Source organism: Aulonocara sp. 'chitande type north' Nkhata Bay, linkage group LG3 (genome assembly GCF_057382095.1).
Source record: "Aulonocara sp. 'chitande type north' Nkhata Bay isolate Kocher_YH1m ecotype deep benthic linkage group LG3, A_spYH_male_GT1.1, whole genome shotgun sequence".
In the NCBI taxonomy this organism is placed as follows: Eukaryota; Metazoa; Chordata; class Actinopteri; order Cichliformes; family Cichlidae; genus Aulonocara; species Aulonocara sp. 'chitande type north' Nkhata Bay.
Genome location: NC_141346.1, coordinates 23,272,423 through 23,295,440, shown reverse-complemented (window position 1 = coordinate 23,295,440; position 23,018 = coordinate 23,272,423). Strand labels below are relative to the sequence as shown.

General features: G+C 36.5%; 1 protein-coding gene and 1 long non-coding RNA gene across 2 annotated transcripts; both read left to right on the top strand.

Moving 5' to 3' along the window:
* Positions 1-901: 901 nt before the first annotated feature.
* Positions 902-4,586, top strand: LOC147334632 (uncharacterized). Its single transcript, XR_015126302.1, has 3 exons — positions 902-994; positions 2,399-2,515; positions 2,747-4,586. It is a non-coding gene; the product is annotated as an uncharacterized LOC147334632 (long non-coding RNA).
* Positions 4,587-12,070: 7,484 nt separating this feature from the next.
* LOC147334631 (butyrophilin subfamily 3 member A2-like) lies at positions 12,071-18,605 on the top strand. Its single transcript, XM_086273623.1, has 6 exons — positions 12,071-12,127; positions 12,442-12,549; positions 12,748-13,089; positions 15,841-16,128; positions 16,233-16,337; positions 16,469-18,605. Exons 2-6 carry the CDS (start codon positions 12,453-12,455, stop codon positions 17,059-17,061), a joined length of 1,425 nt encoding a protein of 474 aa, XP_086129749.1. The 5' UTR covers positions 12,071-12,127; positions 12,442-12,452; the 3' UTR covers positions 17,062-18,605.
* Positions 18,606-23,018: the final 4,413 nt, after the last annotated feature.

The window sequence follows — 23,018 nt, the reverse complement described above, 5'->3', positions numbered from 1 at the left end:
CATTTATTTTCTACCCCTTCTGAGCACTTTGGAGTGTTGACAGTGAATGTTGTTGCTTGGTTTAACTAAAACGGTATGTAAACTGTATTAAAATTTACTAATATTTTTTTGTTCTTTTATGTCGGCGTAGTATATTTAATATAGTTATTGTTAAATACATTTATTTATATATTTCTTATCTATCCTTTTTTTATTTGCTTTTACAAATTAAAAACAAAAAAATAAACAAGGTTTTGTAGCCAAAACACTAAGATTATTTTATTACAATTTGTTCTTTATTGTGAACATGCTAGGATTTTCAGCATGGATGATTTCTATGCAACTTTACAATTATGTTTTATGTTTTATCATTTCATTTGCTTTGACTGATGCAATCACATGACCATCATGTGTTACTAGTTTCTGCATGTGCTTGCATTTCTTTTGGCTTACAACCTTGTGTTTATTCCTCTACTTGGAAATAAAAACTGAAGTACACATTTGTCCTGTTTAATGTAATTTTTACCGTAATCTTAGTTAAACAAAAATGAAGCATTTATACTTTTATACAAGCCTGTATGTACATTGTGTGCCAAAAAACAGTGTGATCCAGGTACAAATCTGTCATATTATCTATCTAACAGTATCTTGGATTAAATATTAGCCAGTCTGGTTTTTTTGCTGAAACAATAAAACATTTTTTAAAAATTAGCAGTCACTAAAACCTGTTGCTAACCACAGGATCTTTCTGAATTTATGTAATTGTTTAAAGCTTTCTTTCATTACCATGTTGTAAGGGTGAACTACATATTATCTCTCTGTAGTGTCCATGCACCCATGCCAAATTGTATATCTTAGAAGTTCCTTCCTTCACACACACACACATGCATACACAGAAACCACCACCCTTTTTATATAGTCATGATCAAAGTACAGATGAGTCTGAGGTTTCTGAGCACAGCTTACTGAGGGGAGAATTTTTGTTTTGGCGAGTGTTTTGGCGAGCCTTTTGTTGGTAAGTAAATACATTACTATGCTATATCGTCTTCGTAAGCTCTGATCAAGTTTCAAATACTGCTGCATTCTCAAATTAATGTGGATACATTCATGGTTTTCTTTTGACATATTACAAATTTTGAAAGGAAGGATTAATCCTGCCTTCTAAAGTGGTTTAGGGTAGTGGAATTGTATAGTACACTAGTAAACTTCTGGCCCTCCAGTACCAGTTGAGCATTATTTAAATATCTCAACCTTGTATGAACATCCCTTCATGGCCCATGTGTACTAACTCTTAATGATATAGTAGTCACATTATTGTATAACAGAGATACAACAGAGAAGCTCAATTACATGATGGAAAATAAGTCACAGAATATGAATTGTGTGTTTATTGTTTCTAAATTACTTTTATTGTGGAAAAAGAACTGAAGTGCTGCTAACTTACCATTTCTGAGGCTGGTGACTAGGATGAATTTATCCTCAGCAGCAGAGGTGACTCTTGGTCTTCCTTTCCTGGGGCAGTCCTCATGTGAGCCAGTTTCATCCTAGTGGTTAATGATTTTTGTGGACACATTAAAAGTTTTAGCTATTTTCTGGACGAACTGACTTCAGTTCTTAAGTAATGACGGACTTTCATTCCTCTTTATTTAGCTGATTTGTTCATGTCATAATATGAATTCTAACAGTTGTCAAATAGGGCTGTCAGCTGTGTATCTACCTGAATTCTGCACAACTGATGGTCCCATCCCCATTAAGAAGGCAAAAAATTCCACAAATGAACCCTAACAAGGTACACCTGTGAAGTAAAAACCATTTCAGGCGACTAAATCATGCAGGCCAAGGGTTTGCAGCGCTGTCAACAAGACAAAGGGAACCTACTTTAAGGAATCTAAAGTATAAAACATATTTGAAGTTGGTTATCAATTTTTCTTTGCTACATAAGTGAATATATCATGGCTCATATATTTGATGTCTTCAGTATGTATCTACAATCTAGAAAGTAGTAAAAATAAAGAACAAATGCCGAATAAGAAGGTGTGTCCACATTTTTGACTGGTAATGCATATGTAATATATATATACACACACATATATAATCCTATAAAACCTCAAACAGCCAAATCATTGTTTATTTCTGTTAATTTCTCTGCTAGATGTCTTAACTTTTATTTATTTTTTTATTCAATTCATAGTAGTGAGATTGTTATTATTATTATTAATAATAATAATAACAATAATAAACAATAATAATAATAATGAAAATAATAATAATAATAATAACAGAATGACAATTATTAAATATGAATAATTCTGTTCTCTATACATGATTTAGTTAATGAAAGTTACCTTATAAGATGATGTTATTTGTCTTGTGCTTTTACGTTACCTTGCTTCAGTATTTGATTCTCTCTTTTTGCCAGTAAAAAAGTGCAAATCCGGTAACACTTTAAACCCCTGCATTACTATGGCTCTCCTGTTTGGCGCTGCTGGACTGATTTTGGGTGGTGTTACAGGCAATGCCATGTGGCTATATAGACGTAAGTCTCAGCTCACTTATCGTTAAAACTACTTATTTCAATTTAAAACAAGTATATTGATGACCATAAATTTTAAGTAAATGTAGTGGGCTTATTAAATACTCCAAAATCTTTTTAAGTGGTTTCATTGTGGAATAAAATGCTATCAGAGAAGCTCTACAGTACTGCAATATTATTTACTAGGGAATATTGCATAAATGCATAACTCACTGACATGTCTGGTTTTCACAGGTTTTAGATCTGACACTGAGAAGGGTGATGCTGCTGGTGCTGCTGATGCAATGAAGAAACTGAAAAAGGAACTGGAGAACCAGGAAAAACAATTAGAGGATGAACTTGATGACGTGAAGGAGCAACTCCGGAAAAACAAAGAGCAGCTTCACTTAGTGGAGATGAAACTAACACAAAAAGACACATCTGAAAAACCAGAGGCATTATTAACACAAAAACAAAACCTTCTACATGCTCAATGGGCACTGGATGAGAAAAAGAACGATTGTGAGAGAAAAATCCTGAAAATAGAGCAGTTGCTGGAGGAAATAAAGGAGAGTAGTTACATCTAAAAGGAAACAGATCTCAAGAAGCTCTTTGCTCTGATGAATATCAATGGCTATTATAATTGGTACCACTACACAATCATCCCTATAGAGAGGTCAGATATTAACTACACTGACCAACCTTTAGGTTTAACTAAGCTGACAAAATCATTTTATCAACATATAACCCAATTTGAGAGTAAAAGAGAATAAACTATAGAAAGACATGGACATAATGGGAAAAAAGATGAGTGCCATTTAATGTGTGTCAGGCGTGTCGTGTGTGGAGGCGAGGAAGAGATGACCCAAACGCAGGACTCACGGTGCAGGATAATGGTGTTTTATTGTAGGCAGGCTGGATTAACAGAACATGAACTGAAATGACTGGCTGGGTGACTGAACTAACTGGCTGACTGGACTGGACCGGCTGATTGACTGACTGACTGAACTGAACATACATGCGGAGAGACGACATCAACATCAATGACACGACAAGGGCTGAAGGGAACAGAGGGCATAAATACGTGACTAACCATGACAACGATTGGAGACAGGTGAGAGCACAGCTGAACTTAGTCAAACTAATAATGCATGGAAGGAACTGGAACATGATACACTAGCAGACAGGCTGACACAGAAAACATCGATGTGAAAATAAACTGAACATGACAAAACAGAAAACACTGGGTCAACGACCCAGGAAACCTGACAATGTGTATGCAAATATTCAAGATTATTAAAGAAAATAAAGCAAACCACAAATGATGCTAATGTAAGTTCACATAGTTGTTCATGTTCTTCACCATAAGTGTCTTTTTCCATATATGCAAACTTAAATGGAAAAAAATGAAACAATTACATTTAAACTTATTTAAGAGCTATCTTTTACACGTCCAAAAACCCCTTTTTGTTTTTTTCCCTGGCACATTAGGGAAATTGCTTAAAAGATACAGAACAGATAAATTTAAGAATTATGAAGCAATGAATCAATGCTTACTGTTAGTGGATGCAGAAGCTTATTTTCACTTGAATTTATGTGAAATGAAGCAATGTCAAAACACAACTGTTTTTTTTTTTTATTTAACCAGAAGCAGCTTAATGAAACGAGAGAAATAAATGCAGTGTGATTAAACCGTATATCTGCTCAAGTGCATATTCATGCAAATCTAAACTTGATATAGATTTTTTTTTTTGTATTTTCTTTTTTTGTATTTTTGGGTCCATTTCATCCATGTGGAAATTGAATTAAAATCTAATAAAAAAATGTTTCTAGTAGTTTTTTTTCTAATTTCCCTTTAAGTCTATCTATTTTTTTTTCATTTCACAGCGTTATTATTGGTATTATGTAAGAATAGTACATATATAGCACATGTCATTGCAGATGTAATAGTTTAATGTAAGGTAAACTGCGTAGTTGAAATTCTAAAGTCTCTCTGAAGAGACTTCATGATGTCAGAGCTGTGCAAATATGTAAAACACACATGTCAAACTCCAGGCCTCGAGGGCCGGTGTCCTGCAGGTTTTAGATGTGTCCTTGATCCAACACAGCTGATTTAAATGGCCAAATGACCTCCTCAACAGGCCTCTGGAGAACTTCGGTTGTGTCTCAAACCAGCGACCACACGCTTCGTAGTGCGCATTTGGAGACTGATTACATCACAGCGACGTGACGAAGGGTGTTCCTGTCCCAATTCGAAGTGTACTCCAAATGCATTTGACAAATGCGCCTGTCACTACCCGATCCGTACGGGAAACCTGATCAGTACCACGCATGCGCAAATCTTACGTCACTTCCTCTCTTTGCCTTAATTGCGACAGTTAATGTATTTGAATGACACAGTTAGCGCCCAGTTAGCTCCTAGCATTTCTCAACAGCTCTGCCTCCTTTTCGACTGCCCGGGACATTTAAACAATGGATAATCCGTATACAAACAAATTAATAATTTTCTCCTCAACAGAGAGCGTCCCCGATTGAACAACATCGCCGTAAAATAAGAAGAATTACACCTAATTGCGCCTAATTACAGACTTAATAATGGTCACGTCAAGATTCATCAGACAGATTAAGTGTTTACTGACAATTGACAGTAATAGTGGACATCATCGTCACTATTCCAACAATTCTCTCTTCACTGACATGCATAAACACACTCGACTATCACTAAATCAATGTATTTGTAATGACGCTAGTTCAGCTTACAATAGGATTCATTGGCTCGGTCAGCAGGTGGCGGTATCCTCCTACACTGGGGAGTAAAATGCCATTGAATGATACAGAAGAAGAAGAAAACATTTGCATATACACGGTACGGATCGGGGAGTCCTGATCCGTAACTATCTTTTTATTTTTCGTTTTTGTCTACATTATATTGAAATGTTTCATTATTGCAAACATTTTAAGAGATGACCCATAACTATCATAAAACGCTTCGGCCGGAAGTAGACACCTTTTGCACATGCGTGGTACCGATCGGGTTTCCAGTACGGATCAGGTAGTGACAGCGCCTTTCATTTCCCCAAATTTCAAGTGTGGTCCAGTGTAGACTTCATGGCCCCATATATCCCACAATTCATAGCGCTGCGGTGGATGGGGATATTTTGTTTGAAAAAACAACAGCAGATGGCTGAAGTGGGGCGCCCGAAGAGTAAACTTTCAAAAGTAAGAACTGAATATTATGTCACTTATTTATGTGCGAACGTTTAATAATGCAGAACATTTAAACATTATTGTTGGCCACATGTCGGCAATGTTTTGTGACATTAGCAACATTGTACTTGCAGAGTTAATTTGGTTTTAAAGCCTTTACTTTAAAATATACACCGTTCAATAGTTGACTTTAATCTTACAGAGATTGTGATGATTTTGTGGATAATTAAAGTCAGTCATATATCCACAAACACAACAAGCTGAAAGTCAGTGATGCTGCTCGGTTTGTAGTCCTGAATATCACGGCACAAGCAGGATTCACTGCACTGTTAATGTTAGCTATGTTATATTGCTGCCTCTGTTCGGTGGTGTCGAGCCAAAACGGACTTTAACGTGTGTTTGAACGAGCTGACGGTTCACTCGTTAAGCTGAAAGAAAGATGCTTTAATCACAGGAGTCACACATGTGTCCACTGTACCATCTGGGAACTCTTCTTGTTTAGCACTCGTAATAACACAAACACTAAATCCTCCTTCTCTTGTGCTGTTTTGTAGCAGTGTATACACCTGAGACTGTCACCTGTCTGTCTGTCCTGCACTCTCTCTCTTTTTCTGGACCGAAAAATAAATGTTTGTTTCAGTTCTATGAAGCTTTGAGTATTTTGGATTAGTAGTCCTGCTGTGTTTGTTGTATCATATTGCTGCAATTGTTTATATGCTTTATCGGGGCTCTAGAGTGCGACCAATGTGGTCAGAAATGTGACCATTTCTCAATGGTGCGACTAAAAAAATAAAAAGTTTCCACAACTCTGAAAGTCTCTGAAAGTCTCCGTGTGTTCAACAACAGACACACATTATGCACATGTCGTGTTCTAAACCAATCAGAGACAGTCAGAGGTGGGGACCTCTGTGATTGGCTTTGGTCCAGATATTCCTGCAGGCCTACGAGTGTGTACATTTGAAAGTGCACTGAAAAAAATAATCTGTGGGATAAACATAAAAAAATATGTACATTGGTTGCACGAAATTAAGTTATGTTTGGTTAACCTTAGTTTTTTATGTTATACCTGCACACATTTTTCTGGTAACATGAACATGACTTTTTTATGTTGTTGTTATGTTTTTCATTCCAGTCAAATATTTATAGAAACCACTTGTTTATCAGACATGAACTTTTTGTGTTAATTGTATTGGACTACTATGTGTTTTATTGACAAGATTATTTTATGGTAAGCTTATTTTATTTCATAACAAATTTCTAATATATAATATATAATTAATATATAATTGAGTGTTCAATAAATAAAACTAAATTAAGGCTGATCTTACTGTATGTACTGTACACTTTCTCTTCAATCAAAGAAGAGAAACATTCCTTTAATATTCCTTATTAAAGGAATATTTAATAGATCAGTCTACTTATCAGCAGTTATCACAGCATTTCCTTTTTACACATATATGTAAGCATTGAGCCAAATTTAGTAATGCCAACATATTAAATGATCAGTATTTGTCTTTTATATATAATACATCTATATATACACTGTCAAAGATACTTGTCTTTGAGTGAAGATTTAAGGTGATAGGAAATATAAATAACTGCAAGTTGAATCTTTGACACAGAGTTCAAGCTCACAGCTGTAATATATATATATATATATTGGATATATATATCATAATAATCTGACAATACTATAATATTGGCCATATTATATTTACATTACCAAAGTGAGATGACTTTAGTCTCATGGACAACATTAGCTAATTGTTATTTACTAACTAATGTTTAAATGACTGTTTATTTTTCAGAAATGAAGCCCAACAATCATGTTTTACAGTCCTGTGGTCTCAGCCTTAGATACTCAACAAATCAAAATGATCTCGTGAAAAAAATGAACGAACAAAAAAACATTTTTTCTCCTTCATTTCTGTCAAACAATGCTGTATGAAACGTTTCTTGTGGTTAGTATCATGGTTGCTAGGCAACCTGAGCAGCGCAACGAAGGCCAGACCGTCCCTTTTCACAAGCCTTGCACTTCTCGTACTTCGTAGTACCCGCCGTACGTAGTCCGCGAACTGCGCGTACTACAAAGCGTGCGGTCGCTGGATTGGGACACAGCCTTCATGACACGTTGAGGAGGTCATTTGGCCATTTAAATCAGCTGTGTTGGATCAAGCACACATCTAAAACCTGCAGGACACTGGCCCTCAAGGACTGGAGGTCCCCAACCCTCATCTAGCAGATAGGATGGAAAGGTGTGACATATAATCTGACACACCTTTTCTGATAAGAGATGACCAGGAGCAAAGTACAATGCTTTTTCTTTTTATTCCTTTCACTTCTCAGCAGTTCCAACTGTTGACAGTGCAAGTCATGTTGCTTGTTTTAACAAAACAGGTATGCAAACTGTACTAAAAAAAAGTTGTCAGTTTTTGTTTTGATTTGGTGGCATTTTATATTTTATATATTTTTATATATGCAAAATATTTCTTATTTAACATTTTTTGCTTGTACAAATGAAAAATACATAAATAAATCAACAAGGTTTTGTAGCCAAAACACTAAAGACCAAGTCTATTTTAAAACAATATGTTCTTTATCGAATACAATAAAGAAAAAATTTAACCCATGCTGAAATTTTTAGAACGGATGATTTGTATACAACTTTACAATTATAAAGTTATATACAAAATGTTTTACGTTTTATGATTTTAGTGGTGTAATCTATTGTGTGTTACAGGTTTCTGCATGTGCTTGCATTTCTTTTTGCTTTTTCCTCGCAGAAATGTAAGTTACAACCTTATCTTTATTCCTCTACTTTGAAATGAAAACTGAAGTGCACATTTAGAGTCTTTGAACTTGCTTGAGCAATAATAACTTTTTTTTTTTAGGGCTTTTCATATTGTTTACCTCTGAGATGGCTGTTTAGTGTTTACTTACAGTGGCTTGCAAAAGTTGGCCCCTTGAGAAGTGGAAATTGAGGAGTGGAACGAAAATCATACATGATTCCAAACATTTTTTTTACAAATAAATAACTGAAAAGTGGGGTGTGCGTAATTATTCAGCCCCCTGAGTCAACACTTTGTAGAACCACCTTTTGCTGCAATTACAGCTGCCAGTCTTTTAGGGTATGTCTCTACCAGCTTTGCACATCTAGAGACTGAAATCCTTGCCCATTGTTCTTTGCAAAATAGCTCCAGCTCAGTCAGATTAGATGGACAGCGTTTGTGAACAGCAGTTTTGAGATCTTGCCACAGATTCTCGATTGGATTTAGATCTGGACTTTGAATGGGCCATTCTAACACATGGATATGTTTTGTTTTAAACCGTTCCATTGTTGCCCTGGCTTTATGTTTAGGGTCATTGTCCTGCTGGAAGGTGAACCTCCGCCCCAGTCTCAAGTCTTTTGACTCCAAGAGGTTTTCTTCCAAGATTGCCCTGTATTTGGCTCCATCCATCTTCCCATCAACTCTGACCAGCTTCCCTGTCCCTGCTGAAGAGAAGTACCCCCAGAGCATGATGCTGCCACCACCATACTTGACAGTGGGGACGGTGTGTTCAGAGTGATGTGCAGTGTTAGTTTTCCACCACACATAGCGTTTTGCATTTTGGCCAAAAAGTTCCATTTTGGTCTCGTCTGACCAGAGCACCTTCTTTCACATGTTTGTTGTGTCCCCCACATGGCTTGTGGCAAACTGCAAACGGGACTTCTTATGGTTTTCTGTTAACAATGGCTTTCTTCTTGCCACTCTTCCATAAAGGCCAACTTTGTGCAATGCACGACTAATAGTTGTCCTATGGGCAGATTCCCCCACCTGAGCTGTAGATCTCTGCAGCTCGTCCAGAGTCACCATGGGCCTCTTGGCTGCATTTCTGATCAGTGCTTTCCTTGTTCGGCCTGTGAGTTTAGGTGGACGGCCTTGTCTTGGTAGGTTTACAGTTGTGCCATACTCCTTCCATTTCTGAATGATCGCTTGAACAGTGCTCCGTGGGATGTTCAAGGCTTGGGAAATCTTTTTGTAGCTTAAGCCTGCTTTAAATTTCTCAATAACTTTATCCCTGACCTGTCTGGTGTGTTCTTTGGACTTCATGGTGTTGTTGCTCCCAATATTCTCTTAGACAACCTCTGAGGCCATCACAGAGCAGCTGTATTTGTACTGACATTAGATTACACACAGGTGCACTCTATTTAGTCATTAGCACTCATCAGGCAATGTCTATGGGCAACTGACTGCACTCAGACCAAAGGGGGCTGAATAATTACGCACACCCCACTTTGCAGTTATTTATTTGAAAAAAATGTTTGGAATCATGTATGATTTTCATTCCACTTCTCACGTGTACACCACTTTGTGTTGGTCTTTACCTGGAATTCCAATAAAATTGATTCATGTTTGTGGCTGTAATGTGACAAAATGTCGGAAAGTTCAAGGGGGCCGAATAATTTTGGAAGCCACTGTATATAGAATATAGAGGTAATGTCATGACCAGTCAGAGCAGCGTGTCACATAGGTGGAGTAAAAAAAAAAAGAAATGGGGAACAGAAAATTAATCTTTGTTAAATTCATCCAAAATCTGAAAAGCTCAGGTTTCCAAGTAGTTATCAAATAGCAATACCCTGAGGATCTGCAGTTCATGTGATAGGACAATAGGGATTTAGTGAATAGTTAAATAAAAATAGAAAATCTTAAATTGCTTAATGAGTAGTACTTTGAACCTTTGACATTTTTGACAACATTTAAGTGTCTTAAAGTTATTGAAACGGAGTTGAATTGAAACTTAATTTTAACTCTGAAACTTTTTCTACATATACAAAATAGAAGTGTTCTGTTTGTGTGTGTACCTATTTCTGATAAGTGATAGGAGGTCCAGCTCTTTTCAAAACTCTTTTGGCTTGGCTAACTTAAAGGAGCTGGTTCTTATGACTCCCCAAGGACTATTTATTCATTCTGAGCTGTTAAACCTAATTTAGCAAATATGAGTGGATAGTGTGTGTGTGTGTGTGTGTGTGTGTGTGTGTGTGTGTGTGTGTGTGTGTGTGTGTGTGTGTGTGCTTAGTCTTTTATAAAAGACTTATTTTTTGCATTTGCTACTACAAGAGCATGGTACACGTGATGTAAGGTACAAAGTACTGTACATGTGATTTAAGGTATTGACCAAAAGTTAGAAATCTTTTGTAAAAATTTAAATTTAAAAAAAAATTTAAATTTAAAAAATTTAAAGTTGAAGAAAATTTAAAGTCATTTTAGCAGGCTCCAAATTTTTACTAATTCTGCACTCAGCTTTGCAGTCTCCAGTAACATTGGAAAGCAGATCTTGCTCCTTTTCTATTGTTACTTGTTTTTTCAATTTTGCGTCTCTGTCTCAAACCACTACACTCACTGATTTAGAAAGTCTCTCCTCTTACAATCTTTGATATAATTGTATGACCCAAGTCTGTCTTTGCAAAATAGAGTCCTGCAGTTGCGGTTGGCCTGCATGGATTCTCAGCAAAGTTGAGGAGAAGCAACTGAAGAGTTGACTCTTGTTGTTTGCTACAAAGAATTGTCTCTTAAGAGCCGGCTTGTTTACAAATGACACATCACTATTTCTGATGCTGCTTACTGAATTTTGCCTTTTAAGCAACACATGCTGTAAACATAACACATTTAATGAGTATGTATGAGTGGTAGTCATTTTAACTTAAGGTTTTAAACTGTCTGCTGTGCTACTGGGATGTAAGTGTAATAAAAATGGTGTCTGTAAATGCCAGTATGTTTTTCCCATGTTCTAAAAGACTTTAACTGTCTACACGATTCTGTTCCACATATTTATTTGTAAATAAAAGTGTTCCATCAAATGATATTAATAAAAACACAATATGTCTGTTCAGTAGTCGACAGAGCTGAGGTGTTATATAAATGCAAGTTTGTTAACGATTAAAATCAATGAAAACTTGTACGATTATAATTGCAGTTGAACAACAAAAGCCTCAGTGCACAGCATATTCAAGCCTTTATGTCCATGGTTTGCAAATAAATCTGTGTGTTCAAAGTACAAATCGTTTTATATTATCTATCTAAAAGTATCTTGGATTAAATATTATCCAGTCAGTTTTTTCTGAAACAATAAAACAATAAAAAAATCAGTAGTAATGTCATCTTTTTTAATGTACGTAATTGTCTAAAGTTTTCTTTCTTTAGCAAATTGTAAGGATGAATTAGAGATGATATGTCTGTAGTATCCATGCATCCATGTTGAATTGCATATATTAAACACTACCTCTTTTTTTTACGCACACACACAAACACACACACACACCACCTTTTTTTATGTGGTTGGGATCAAAGTACAAACCAGCTTGAGGATTTTGAACATAGCTTACCAAGTGGAGAAGGGTTGTTTTGATAAGTGTACAGGTATTTACTGAGAACGATCACAGACCTACAGGTATTTAAGTTTTTGTTTTTTCATTGAGTTTATTAAAGATTGTTAAATTGTTGGTGCTATGTTTCATTATATTCTGACACTTTTTTTACAAATGATTAATAACAAAGGAAAAAAAATTCAGGAGGTCAGGAGGACTACATGTAAAACTCTTATCCTTGATATAGCAATTATAAATGCAGAGATTATGCCGCAAAATGGTCAATTTTGTTTAAATAAATACTCATATAGTATTGTCTTCTGTTGTGAATAACAATAATTCAAAAACATTTGCTAAAATGTGATACATGTGATTCTTTGAATTTTTATCACCCCAGGACCATTCATCATGGAAGGACTATTTCTTAAACCTCTGCTCAGAAGAATCAGTGCTTTGCTTTTCCAACACACTGCAATTGTACTTCTCCTGACACTCGTTTGCATAGGTAGCATTTACACATATATCAGCAAGTATTCAGTTTAACTGTTAAGGTGTGATTCTTGGAAACAGAAAGCAAGAAAACTGTCAAACTGTATAACTGCAGTCTCCACCCACTATTTTTATTCATCAAATAAAATAACCTATTAAACAGGACTGCAAGCACATTTTGAAGTTAATTTAAAATAAAGTTACTTTTTCCCAGGACATTCACAGGAGATCAGTCCCTATCAGCCATTAATAGCAGTGGATGGTGACGACGTTGTTTTGCCATGCCATCTGGAACCTCCTGTGGACGCTGTTCAGATGACAATCGAGTGGGGAAAACCTGATCTAAACCCCCGATTTGTGTTTGTGCGGCACAATGGACAGGAGCTTCAGACTGACCAAAACACAGCCTACAAGGGAAGAGTGTCACTGTCTAACGATAAGCTAAAGGACGGAGATGTTTCACTGAAGCTGTCCAAACTGAAAGTCTCTGATAGTGGAAGATACAGATGCTACATTCCACAACAGAGTAAAGAATATTTTGTTGAGCTTCTAGTTGGTAAGTAAATAAACTCTGCTATATCTTCTTAATGAGCTATGAGTAGGTTTTGAATTGCTGCTTTATCAAATTACTGCTGTCTTGGTTATATTCATGGTGTTCTTTTGTATTATTGCAATCACACACTGGGTTTATGTGGAGGACCACAAGAGCCCCGCACATCAAAATAAATAATTCTGTGCTTAAATAATAAATTGTAAAATGAATTCTGCATTTGCAAATTCATTTTCGAATTACACATTAAAAACCTGATTTTCAACATGTTTTTTAAAAGACAACTTCAAATGGTGATTCCACTCCTCAGTTTAAAATCCATTTCCCTTTCCTGTTCTCTTAAGTTTCACAAAGTAATGTGGTAACATCTGGACTGACGAGTTTACTGTCAGCACTTTAATCGCCAGTTTAAAGGCTGTAGATTGCAGCCATTGCTCTAACACTGTATAAATGTGACAGGGCTCAGTGCTGGTTCTAACAGTCTGAGCTGCTTCAAGCTTTATTTATGAAGAGCACAGCAGCTTACAAAACACCTAGCTAGCTCGTACAACTGCGACATAACATTTCCATAAGCTAAGATGACCTTAAAATAACGGGGTTACATGTGGTGATGCTAGTGTTAGCCATATTAGCATGTTACCTTCAACAGGTGGTCAGATTGAGTAAAGAGGCGCACGTGAGAGGTTCAATCTCCATTTCACTGCAGGGTCCCTTCATTCTTCACATATCCGTGTCTAGCTGAGTGTAAATTCTGAGGCTGAACGGCCTTTGTTCAAGCACACGCGCTTCTTAGCAACCATATGGAAAAGATATATATAAATCTTATAAAGTTTGTATCTGTCTTGTGTGAAACTTGTATGAAAAGCATACAAGAGTGAAAACAGATATACGATCCCTTGAAAAATCATATAAATGAAACTTGTATGTTTTGGATACTTACTAAAACAATATATGAAAGTAATGAGAAACTGGCCACTTTCATGAGTAAATCATATAAGCCTTATATGATTTACTATATGAAGTAGGCCACGTCTTATTTAAGTCTTTTATAAGTTTTTACTATTTCTTTTCAATATGGGCAGGGCCAAGCTATGAGCACAAACGGCAGCATAGAAAAATCCAGGCAGCCAGCCTGTTTCTGTCCAATGAATCAGAGAGCTCCTTACATCCCATGGTGTGGCTAATTTGCATTGCAGCCGGATTTTTTAAATGAAGTTGCTAATCCAAATGTTTATCCCTGAGGTAATCCGTTACAGAACAGGGAACGGGATTTTGAAATGAGGAGTGGAATCGGCATTTTAAAAAACATTTTGAAAAACAGTTTTTAATGTGGAATTCGAAAATGAATTTATTCTACAATTCATTCTTTAAGCACCAAAGTCTTTATTTCAATGCGTGTGGCTCTTGTGGTCCTCCATACGTTTGTGGACATTGCCTGACAGATGTCTCACTTACAGTTTGTCACAACTCAACTAGTGTGTTGTAATGATGACACATTTAAGCACATTAATGTATTTTAGTGCCCAAGTATGTAACGTGGGCACTGAGATACATTTATTGCTTAAACCAGCAAATAAAAGCTAAAGTGAAGTAAGTCACTGAGGTCAGTGAAAACTGATCAGTGTGTGAGTAGCTTTGGATGACAAAAAGGGACACCTTGAAGAGGAGTTAGAAGTATGTTTAGGAAAATGAAACAATACAGCACAGATGTTTGATATTTTGACAGAAGTAGAAAGTACAATATGTCAAAAAATAAAACCAATCACAGAAACAGTGGCTGGCGAGAATGATAAGAGAAAAGCAATACTTAGGACTAAAAGAAATCTTGACTGAAATCAAAGGGGAACCGTATAAGATGAGACAAAAAAACCCAAAACTTTAAAGGATTTCAGACAAACTCATACAGATAATTACTGGTGAGATTACTAGAATGACAGAAAGTAAAAAAATCAGCTGGAGAGCTACCTAGTGCAAAGGAAAGAAAAATGAAATGTAGGAGAGAGAGGCATAAAATCAAAATTACTAAAATTGGCACCCAAAGTTAAGGAAGTTTATGTGTATAGCATATTAAACATTGGAGACAAAAGTGATGCACAGCAAGTTAACATGCAGTAAAATAAAAAACTAAAAGCAGTCAGAATAAAAAACAAAGTAATTAAAAAATATTAAAAGGAATAATACAGTACTTTAACTGACTCTAAGAATTAAAAACACTATGAATGGGGTCACATTAAGAACAATTAAGAACATTATTTGATAGAGGTTATTGTGCTGAGTCAATGTTTTTAACGGTTCTTTCTCGCTCAAACCAAATGTACAAATTACTACACTAGGGACAATACTTCAGCCTAGTATCACAGCAAAATAGAGTGTGTAATATACTTGCCAATCCACCATGTCCGTTTCACAGTTTGCCTCTCCAAAGCTTGAAATGTACTTTCATTCAGTTGCAATAAGCTGCAGTATCAGCAGATGGAGATATTTGATTTCAGGCCAACATGAAAATAATCACGAGACATTTAAACAGACAAAAAAAAAAACACTGACAATACATGATGAGGATGTTCATTCTCTTGAGGTAAACCTATTTTAGTTTAACTATGTGGTTACACAAAAGTTTAAATATGTACTTTGAACTGCTACCAACATGTGCCAGAGATTATTTCTGTAAATGATGATTTATGGAAAACAAAAGCATCATTGATTTAGTTTAAGTATCAGATGAGTCATTGATGAAATATCTCTTTTTGTCATCAGGTGCTTCCTCCCAACCTGGTGCCAAGTTAGCAGGACTTGATAAAGCGAGCAGTGGAGTGATGCTGGACTGTAACTCTGCAGGCTGGTATCCAGAGCCTGAAGTAATATGGTTGGACGGTGAGGGAAACCTCCTCTCTGCTGGACCTACGGAAGCACTCAGAGGTCCTAATGACCTCTATACTGTCAGCAGCAGAGTGACTGTAGAAAAGAGAAAAAACAACAACATCACCTGCAGAGTCCAACAGAAAAACATCAACCAGAGCAGAGAGACACACATATATGTTCCAGGTTAGAATATAAAAAAAAAAAAAAAAAATACCTAAATATAATCCCTTTAAAGGAAATGAAGGTTTGTTGTGCTTTTAAAATATAATTGTTTTCTTTTGTTTCAGATGATTTCTTCATGGTTCCTGTAAGCTGTGTTGTTCCTGTCACCTTTAATGTCATTTTCTGCCTCATATTTGTTCTTGCAGTCGCTATTTTTATGTGGAAAAACAGTGAGTCAGTAATATATTTGATTTATTTATACATTTATTTCATGTCAAAGTCTGTGAAATTGTGGCATTTTGAACTAAATACATGTAAAAAATGTATATGTTTAATTTAAAATTTTAATTTTTTTCCACAGAGATGAAAACTCAAGTTACTCCTACCACAGAATGTCAGTCTTTCCTGGAAGATTTGGGCAACAAAAATGGAAAACTTGATGAAGAGTTAAAAGTGTGTGAGGAAAAACAAAAGAATGCAGTACAGAAGATGAATGATATTCTAAAGGAGATTTTGACTCAAATAGCAGAGCAGAAAGAACAATTTAACAGCCAAACAAAGGAGGCAGAAAGACTGGCTATGGAGAATGAGGAGAAGATTAAATCAATTGAAAATGATGCTGTAGCAAAGGGAGATAAAGCAAAGGGATACTTCAAACTAAAAGAAATCATGATCGATGTAAAAGGGGAAATAGATAAGGTAAAACAAAATAATCAACAGTTTGGATTTAATACAGACAAGCTAATAAAGACTATAAATGATGAGATTTCTAGAATGACACAACAGAAAGATGAACTGGAGAAACACTTGGTGCTAATGAAAAGACAAATGAATGAGATAGAGAGTAAGAGAAATGAGATCCAATCGAAGTTTGAGAATCTGCCGAAAAATAATAGAGATTTCAAAATTATTAGGCGGGGCAAAAAAAATTGTTTAAATGACACAGTAGTGTAACTCATACTGTAAATTAAAAATAATATGAAATTTAAAAGCACAGTAAGAAGATATAGATATATTTTCATTTGGGATTTGAATACTGTTAGTGAGGTAGATGACCTGGTTTGGCAATAGAGGCTGTTCTGAAGTTTTGAAGCTTCATCTGAGAAAGCCCAGTTGGCAGAAAGAGCCAGTTAGCATTTTGTAATAACTAAACTGTAATTACTGCTCTTGATCAGCAGACTTAAAAGTGAGATGGGACATACAATTTTAAATGTTCTTATAGCTAACCAAAGAAAGTCCATGTAAGCATTAAAGAAATTAAAGCAGATTATATTTTAGTATTTTGGTCAATCTAGAATATGACTAATTCCATAAATACAGTTTGTATTTATTAAAAGCAATGATTTAATTCAATTTAATATTAATTTAATATTTAAATTATAATGCTACGGTCCTGAGATATGAATATATGAGTATTTGTAAGTATTATTACTGATCAGTGGGATTAATTCCAAAAGTGGTGAAGTAGTTGAGAAAATGTGGTGAAAGTCAATTTTTAACATCAGCTAAACCAGTGGTTATGAATTTGACGGAAAAGATGCTGTGGTAAGTACTGCTGTATCTTGTCAGCAAACAAGTGCTGAGCAATGTTTTTTTTATTTATTTATTTTTAAATCTTCTACTTACTGTTAGGAGTTAATTTGAGATATCAGGGTATATTCTTGGTCTTCCAGATTGTGGCAGTCTTAAATATTAGGTTGAAGTCAACTGGAGTTCTTTTTTTAGGTTCATGAAAGCATTTTAATTCTCCTCTGAGAACTGACTACCCAACAGCTAAAAGTTGTTGGGGAGTCACCTTTTAGAACTGAAGCCAAGTACAAAACAGTTGGCTTCAGTTCAAATCTTTCAAGTTGAACTGAGATGAAGTCAATGACACTTTCTGTGGAGCTGTCACCTTGGAAGTCATCCTAAGAGTCACTAACCCACCATGTCAACATGTGAGATCTCAGGATGACATTAACCAAGGTGTAAATCAGTGATGGAAGTGTGATCTGTGCACTGGAACTTGATAACAAAGCTTCTTACTACAACTAACACAGAAGAATAGATAGAAGTGGGATAATTTAATTGTAAGGTATGCTAATATGAAACGGCAGTTAAAATGTTGGTTTTGTGAATGTGTGTACAAATCGTTTGCATGTTGATGATTTTTATTCTTTTAATGCTTTTTCTTGGTTTTTCCATGTTGTTTTTATAAATGTTATGTTGTACATTTCAGTGTGACATTGGTTACTTATTGTTGTGTATGTGAGCAATTTACAAATTCAAATTAATGGTTCTTTGATATGTATAAACAACATATGTACTCATTTTTTAAATTTGTTATATATTGATTATTCAAATGTGTCCTGATGACTTTAGCTTGAAAAAATAAATTAATATAACTTATTGAGGAAAGGGTTGAATTTTAAGTGGTTATCAAAAGAAGAAGTTATGCAACTTCTTGTTATTTCAACCTCAGATTCCTTGAATGTACACTCAGAAAAATTATGGTTCTTAAATGGTTCTTCAGATGTCTTCATGGTTCTTTAAAGAACCATCATACGTCAAATAACCTTTTTATTTTGTGGATGGTTCTTCAGCTATTACAAATGGTTCTTTAAAGAACAAAAGGTTCTTCATCCTTAGCAATCTAAGTTTGATGGTGTAAATGGCATAAATATTTATTCACTATAATGAGGCTGTGAATTATACTGTGTTTTCTTTGTGTGCATGTGTGTGCGAAGGGGAAGGGCGGGATACAGTGGGGCAAAAAAGTATTTAGTCAGCCATCGATTGTGCAAGTTCCCCCACTTAAAACGATGACAGAGGTCAGTAATTTGCACCAGAGGTACACTTCAACTGTGAGAGACAGAATGTGAAAAAAAAATCCATGAAGCCACATGGTAGGATTTGTAAAGAATTTATTCGTAAATCAGGGTGGAAAATAAGTATTTGGTCAATAACAAAAATACAACTCAATACTTTGTAACATAACCTTTGTTGGCAATAACAGAGGTCAAACGTTTACTATAGGTCTTTACCAGGTTTGCACACACAGTAGCTGGTATTTTGGCCCATTCCTCCATGCAGATCTTCTCGAGAGCAGTGATGTTTTGGGGCTGTCGCCGAGCAACACGGACTTTCAACTCCCGCCACAGATTTTCTATGGGGTTGAGGTCTGGAGACTGGCTAGGCCACTCCAGGACTTTCAAATGCTTCTTACGGAGCCACTCCTTTGTTGCCCGGGCGGTGTGTTTTGGATCATTGTCATGTTGGAAGACCCAGCCTCGTTTCATCTTCAAAGTTCTCACTGATGGAAGGAGGTTTTGGCTCAAAATCTCACGATACATGGCCCCATTCATTCTGTCCTTAACACGGATCAGTCGTCCTGTCCCCTTGGCAGAAAAACAGCCCCATAGCATGATGTTTCCACCCCCATGCTTCACAGTAGGTATGGTGTTCTTGGGATGCAACTCAGTATTCTTCTTCCTCCAAACACGACGAGTTGAGTTTATACCAAAAAGTTCTACTTTGGTTTCATCTGACCACATGACATTCTCCCAATCCTCTGCTGTATCATCCATGTGCTCTCTGGCAAACTTCAGACGGGCCTGGACATGCACTGGCTTCAGCAGCGGAACACGTCTGGCACTGCGGGATTTGATTCCCTGCCGTTGTAGTGTGTTACTGATGGTGACCTTTGTTACTTTGGTCCCAGCTCTCTGCAGGTCATTCACCAGGTCCCCCCGTGTGGTTCTGGGATCTTTGCTCACCGTTCTCATGATCATTTTGACCCCACGGGATGAGATCTTGCGTGGAGCCCCAGATCGAGGGAGATTATCAGTGGTCTTGTATGTCTTCCATTTTCTGATGATTGCTCCCACAGTTGATTTTTTCACACCAAGCTGCTTGCCTATTGTAGATTCACTCTTCCCAGTCTGGTGCAGGTCTACAATACTTTTCCTGGTGTCCTTCGAAAGCTCTTTGGTCTTGGCCATGGCGGAGTTTGGAGTCTGACTGTTTGAGGCTGTGGACAGGTGTCTTTTATACAGATGATGAGTTCAAACAGGTGCCATTCATACAGGTAACGAGTGGGGGACAGAAAAGCTTCTTACAGAAGACGTTACAGGTCTGTGAGAGCCAGAGATTTTCCTTGTTTGAGGTGACCAAATACTTATTTTCCACCCTAATTTACGAATAAATTCTTTACAAATCCTACCATGTGGATTCATGGATTTTTTTTTCACATTCTGTCTCTCACAGTTGAAGTGTACCTCTGGTGCAAATTACTGACCTCTGTCATCATTTTAAGTGGGGGAACTTGCACAATCGGTGGCTGACTAAATACTTTTTTGCCCCACTGTACCTGACAATTACCCTTTAAGAGAAGATGGTAGGAAACTGAATATTCAAATAAAAGTTAGAAATATTTGCTTAAAAATATACTGGTGGCAGGGGTGGGGGCCAAAGCCTAAAGACCCTACCCCCCCCCCCCCCCACACACACACACACACACACACACACACCCCTAACCCCACAAACACATTATGAATATGGTGAGTTAACAAACAGTAGACACAATACGTGCATTCAAACACTGTACTTTAGTTTTAAATTTTAATAAAGCATTACTATTTTCTACTCCAAGGCATTTGAGATTATTGTATATTTTTGAAAATATAGCATAATGATAATACTAGTTATTGTAAACTTTACAAACCACCCATCAGTATGTAAAGTCAAATTATAAAATACAAGTAAATAACAATTGCAGAACAGAATGTCAGTGTAATGAACACACACTTCGTTTTGACAAAGCGCACTGCTTAGGTAAATGATCTGAGTAGTTGTTCATCACTGAGCAATTTGTTAACATGTGTTTCGAGCCAAATAAATGACAGGGAGAGAGACAGTGACGTCAGAACACGGACGGAGGGGGTCAGTCGTTGGGATGCACATGCGCAGACAGAGTGCGCGAGCGGCGGGCCTTGACCTTTTGGGAAAAAAAACTCACGGACGGTGACAGCAAAACGGATAATAGTCTTCAGTACCTGCTGGACTTTGAAGCTGTGGATTCTGGGACTATTAGAAAAGGTAAAACATTTTCATTAAAAACCTTATTACTGTTTTGTTTTTGTTACTCGTCATTGTAGCTTGCTGTTAATGTTGTGCTAACAGTAGCGATTAGCTAGATACGTTAGCCGTTGACGTCAGCGCAATTTAGTATCCAACTGTTTTCCCAACAAAACCACTGTTATAATTAAGTGAAGCTGCTCCCAGCTAATTTGAACCTTTGGCTTCTAAAATATGTGGGTCAATTGCGTGCTGCGTACATAACCTAATGTCAGCTAGACCGAAATTAAAATTTAATATATTGTTAAAGTCACTAAAATGGCGCATGAAGCCTGTTGTGATGTGAGCTCTGTGTCTGCTCTAGAAACTCTGAAATTCTGTAGCTCTGAGCCGTACATTAAATACTCACATGAACCTGTACTTTGAATTCTGTATGAGCTGTATAAAATACAGCTATGCATAAGTGTTTTGAATGAATAATTAGATTAGATAACTCTTTATTGTCTAATCGAATTATATAGAAATGAATAGAAATGTGACATGAGAAGGTGTGTCTTTGACTGTTCCTGCATAACTTAGTTTCGGACTAGTTGACAAGTTATGCTCCGGTCATTTGATGTTTCCAAGATAGATGTTCTTTTGTAATATAGTTAATTTTTTTGTATATTTCATTTACCCACCATCATACATCATACATACAAGCTAAGAAGAGGTCGTTATACTAACAAGAGGTATCAACGCCGGGCCAAAGTTCAGCACATGGTTAAAGTTTGTAATCCAGCCAGGGTGTAAATATCAACACATAAATCTACTCTACCCGGCTTAAATCACAAGAGCACCTCTGACCAAAAAGCTGTAGATTTTTCTTGTTTGCACAAATTAATCCAGATTCACATTAATTGTGTTCACAGCTCCAACAAAATGAGGAAGAGGAGGGGGGGAAACACAATTAGGTTGAATTACAATTGGATGGAAGGCGAGGACAAGGAGAAGGAAGCTTAGGATGAGGAGGAAGAGAAGCAGCAGGAGCATCTTTAGGGATCCCTATGATGTCATTGAGGTTTGTTTCATTAATATGGTCCTCTCACAAAGAACGATGACTTGTTTTAGTTCACCTACTTCCTGTATTAAATAGTGATGTGCAAAATGTTGTGAAAAACCATGGAACAGGCACGTATAGTGCATCTGCAGGTAAATGAACATCAAATCTCTAAGACAGACTGAAATCTGTATATTTATCACCCTTATGATAAAACCCACGTCAGCCATTAGTTTATGGACTTTGTATTTTGAAGCCTCAACATTTGCTTTATTGCTGTTGCTATGTTGGGACCATATTAGGATGAGGGATCAGAATCTGGAGTCATGCACACTATTGTTTCATTTAGTGTGTATCCATAAGATTCGTACAGCAGATCCAAGTTGTGCCTTGGAAACAGGAAAGTCGTCTGCATAGAGGAGAACTGTAATAGCAGGCTTGTACAAAGTGAGGCTTTGTGCTCTCGTTTTACTTCTGTCACCCTGATTTGATGCAGAATTCACTTGAAATCAGGCAAGAACTGGACTTATTTTTTTATAATGTGTTCTTGTGAATTGATTGTGTATCGCATATGTTTGATTTGACTTTCTGCAAGACGACAGTTGTCCGCTTGCCAAAAAAGTTTTCCAAATACCTCCACGTGATCTAGCCTGGATTTAGAAAAGAATAGCAAAAAAAATCTGCACCTCCTGCTTCAGATGCAATTTGTGTTTCTGTGTTCAGAGGCAGCGGTGAGAGGGGAGACCTCGGATCATCCAGCTGGAGAGCCTGACCAGGAGGAGTCGAGAATTAACTCAGCTCTTCCAGGGCACCCTGC

What these genes read in the sequence shown, in the direction of transcription:
- LOC147334631 (XM_086273623.1), top strand. Translation starts at nt 12,453, where the DNA reads ATGGAAGGACTATTTCTTAAACCTCTGCTCAGAAGAATCAGTGCTTTG. An exon ending in TTTTGTTGAGCTTCTAGTTG is followed by an intron (nt 13,090 to 15,840) that starts GTAAGTAAATAA and finishes TTTTGTCATCAG; the next exon opens with GTGCTTCCTCCCAACCTGGT. An exon ending in GACACACATATATGTTCCAG is followed by an intron (nt 16,129 to 16,232) that starts GTTAGAATATAA and finishes CTTTTGTTTCAG; the next exon opens with ATGATTTCTTCATGGTTCCT.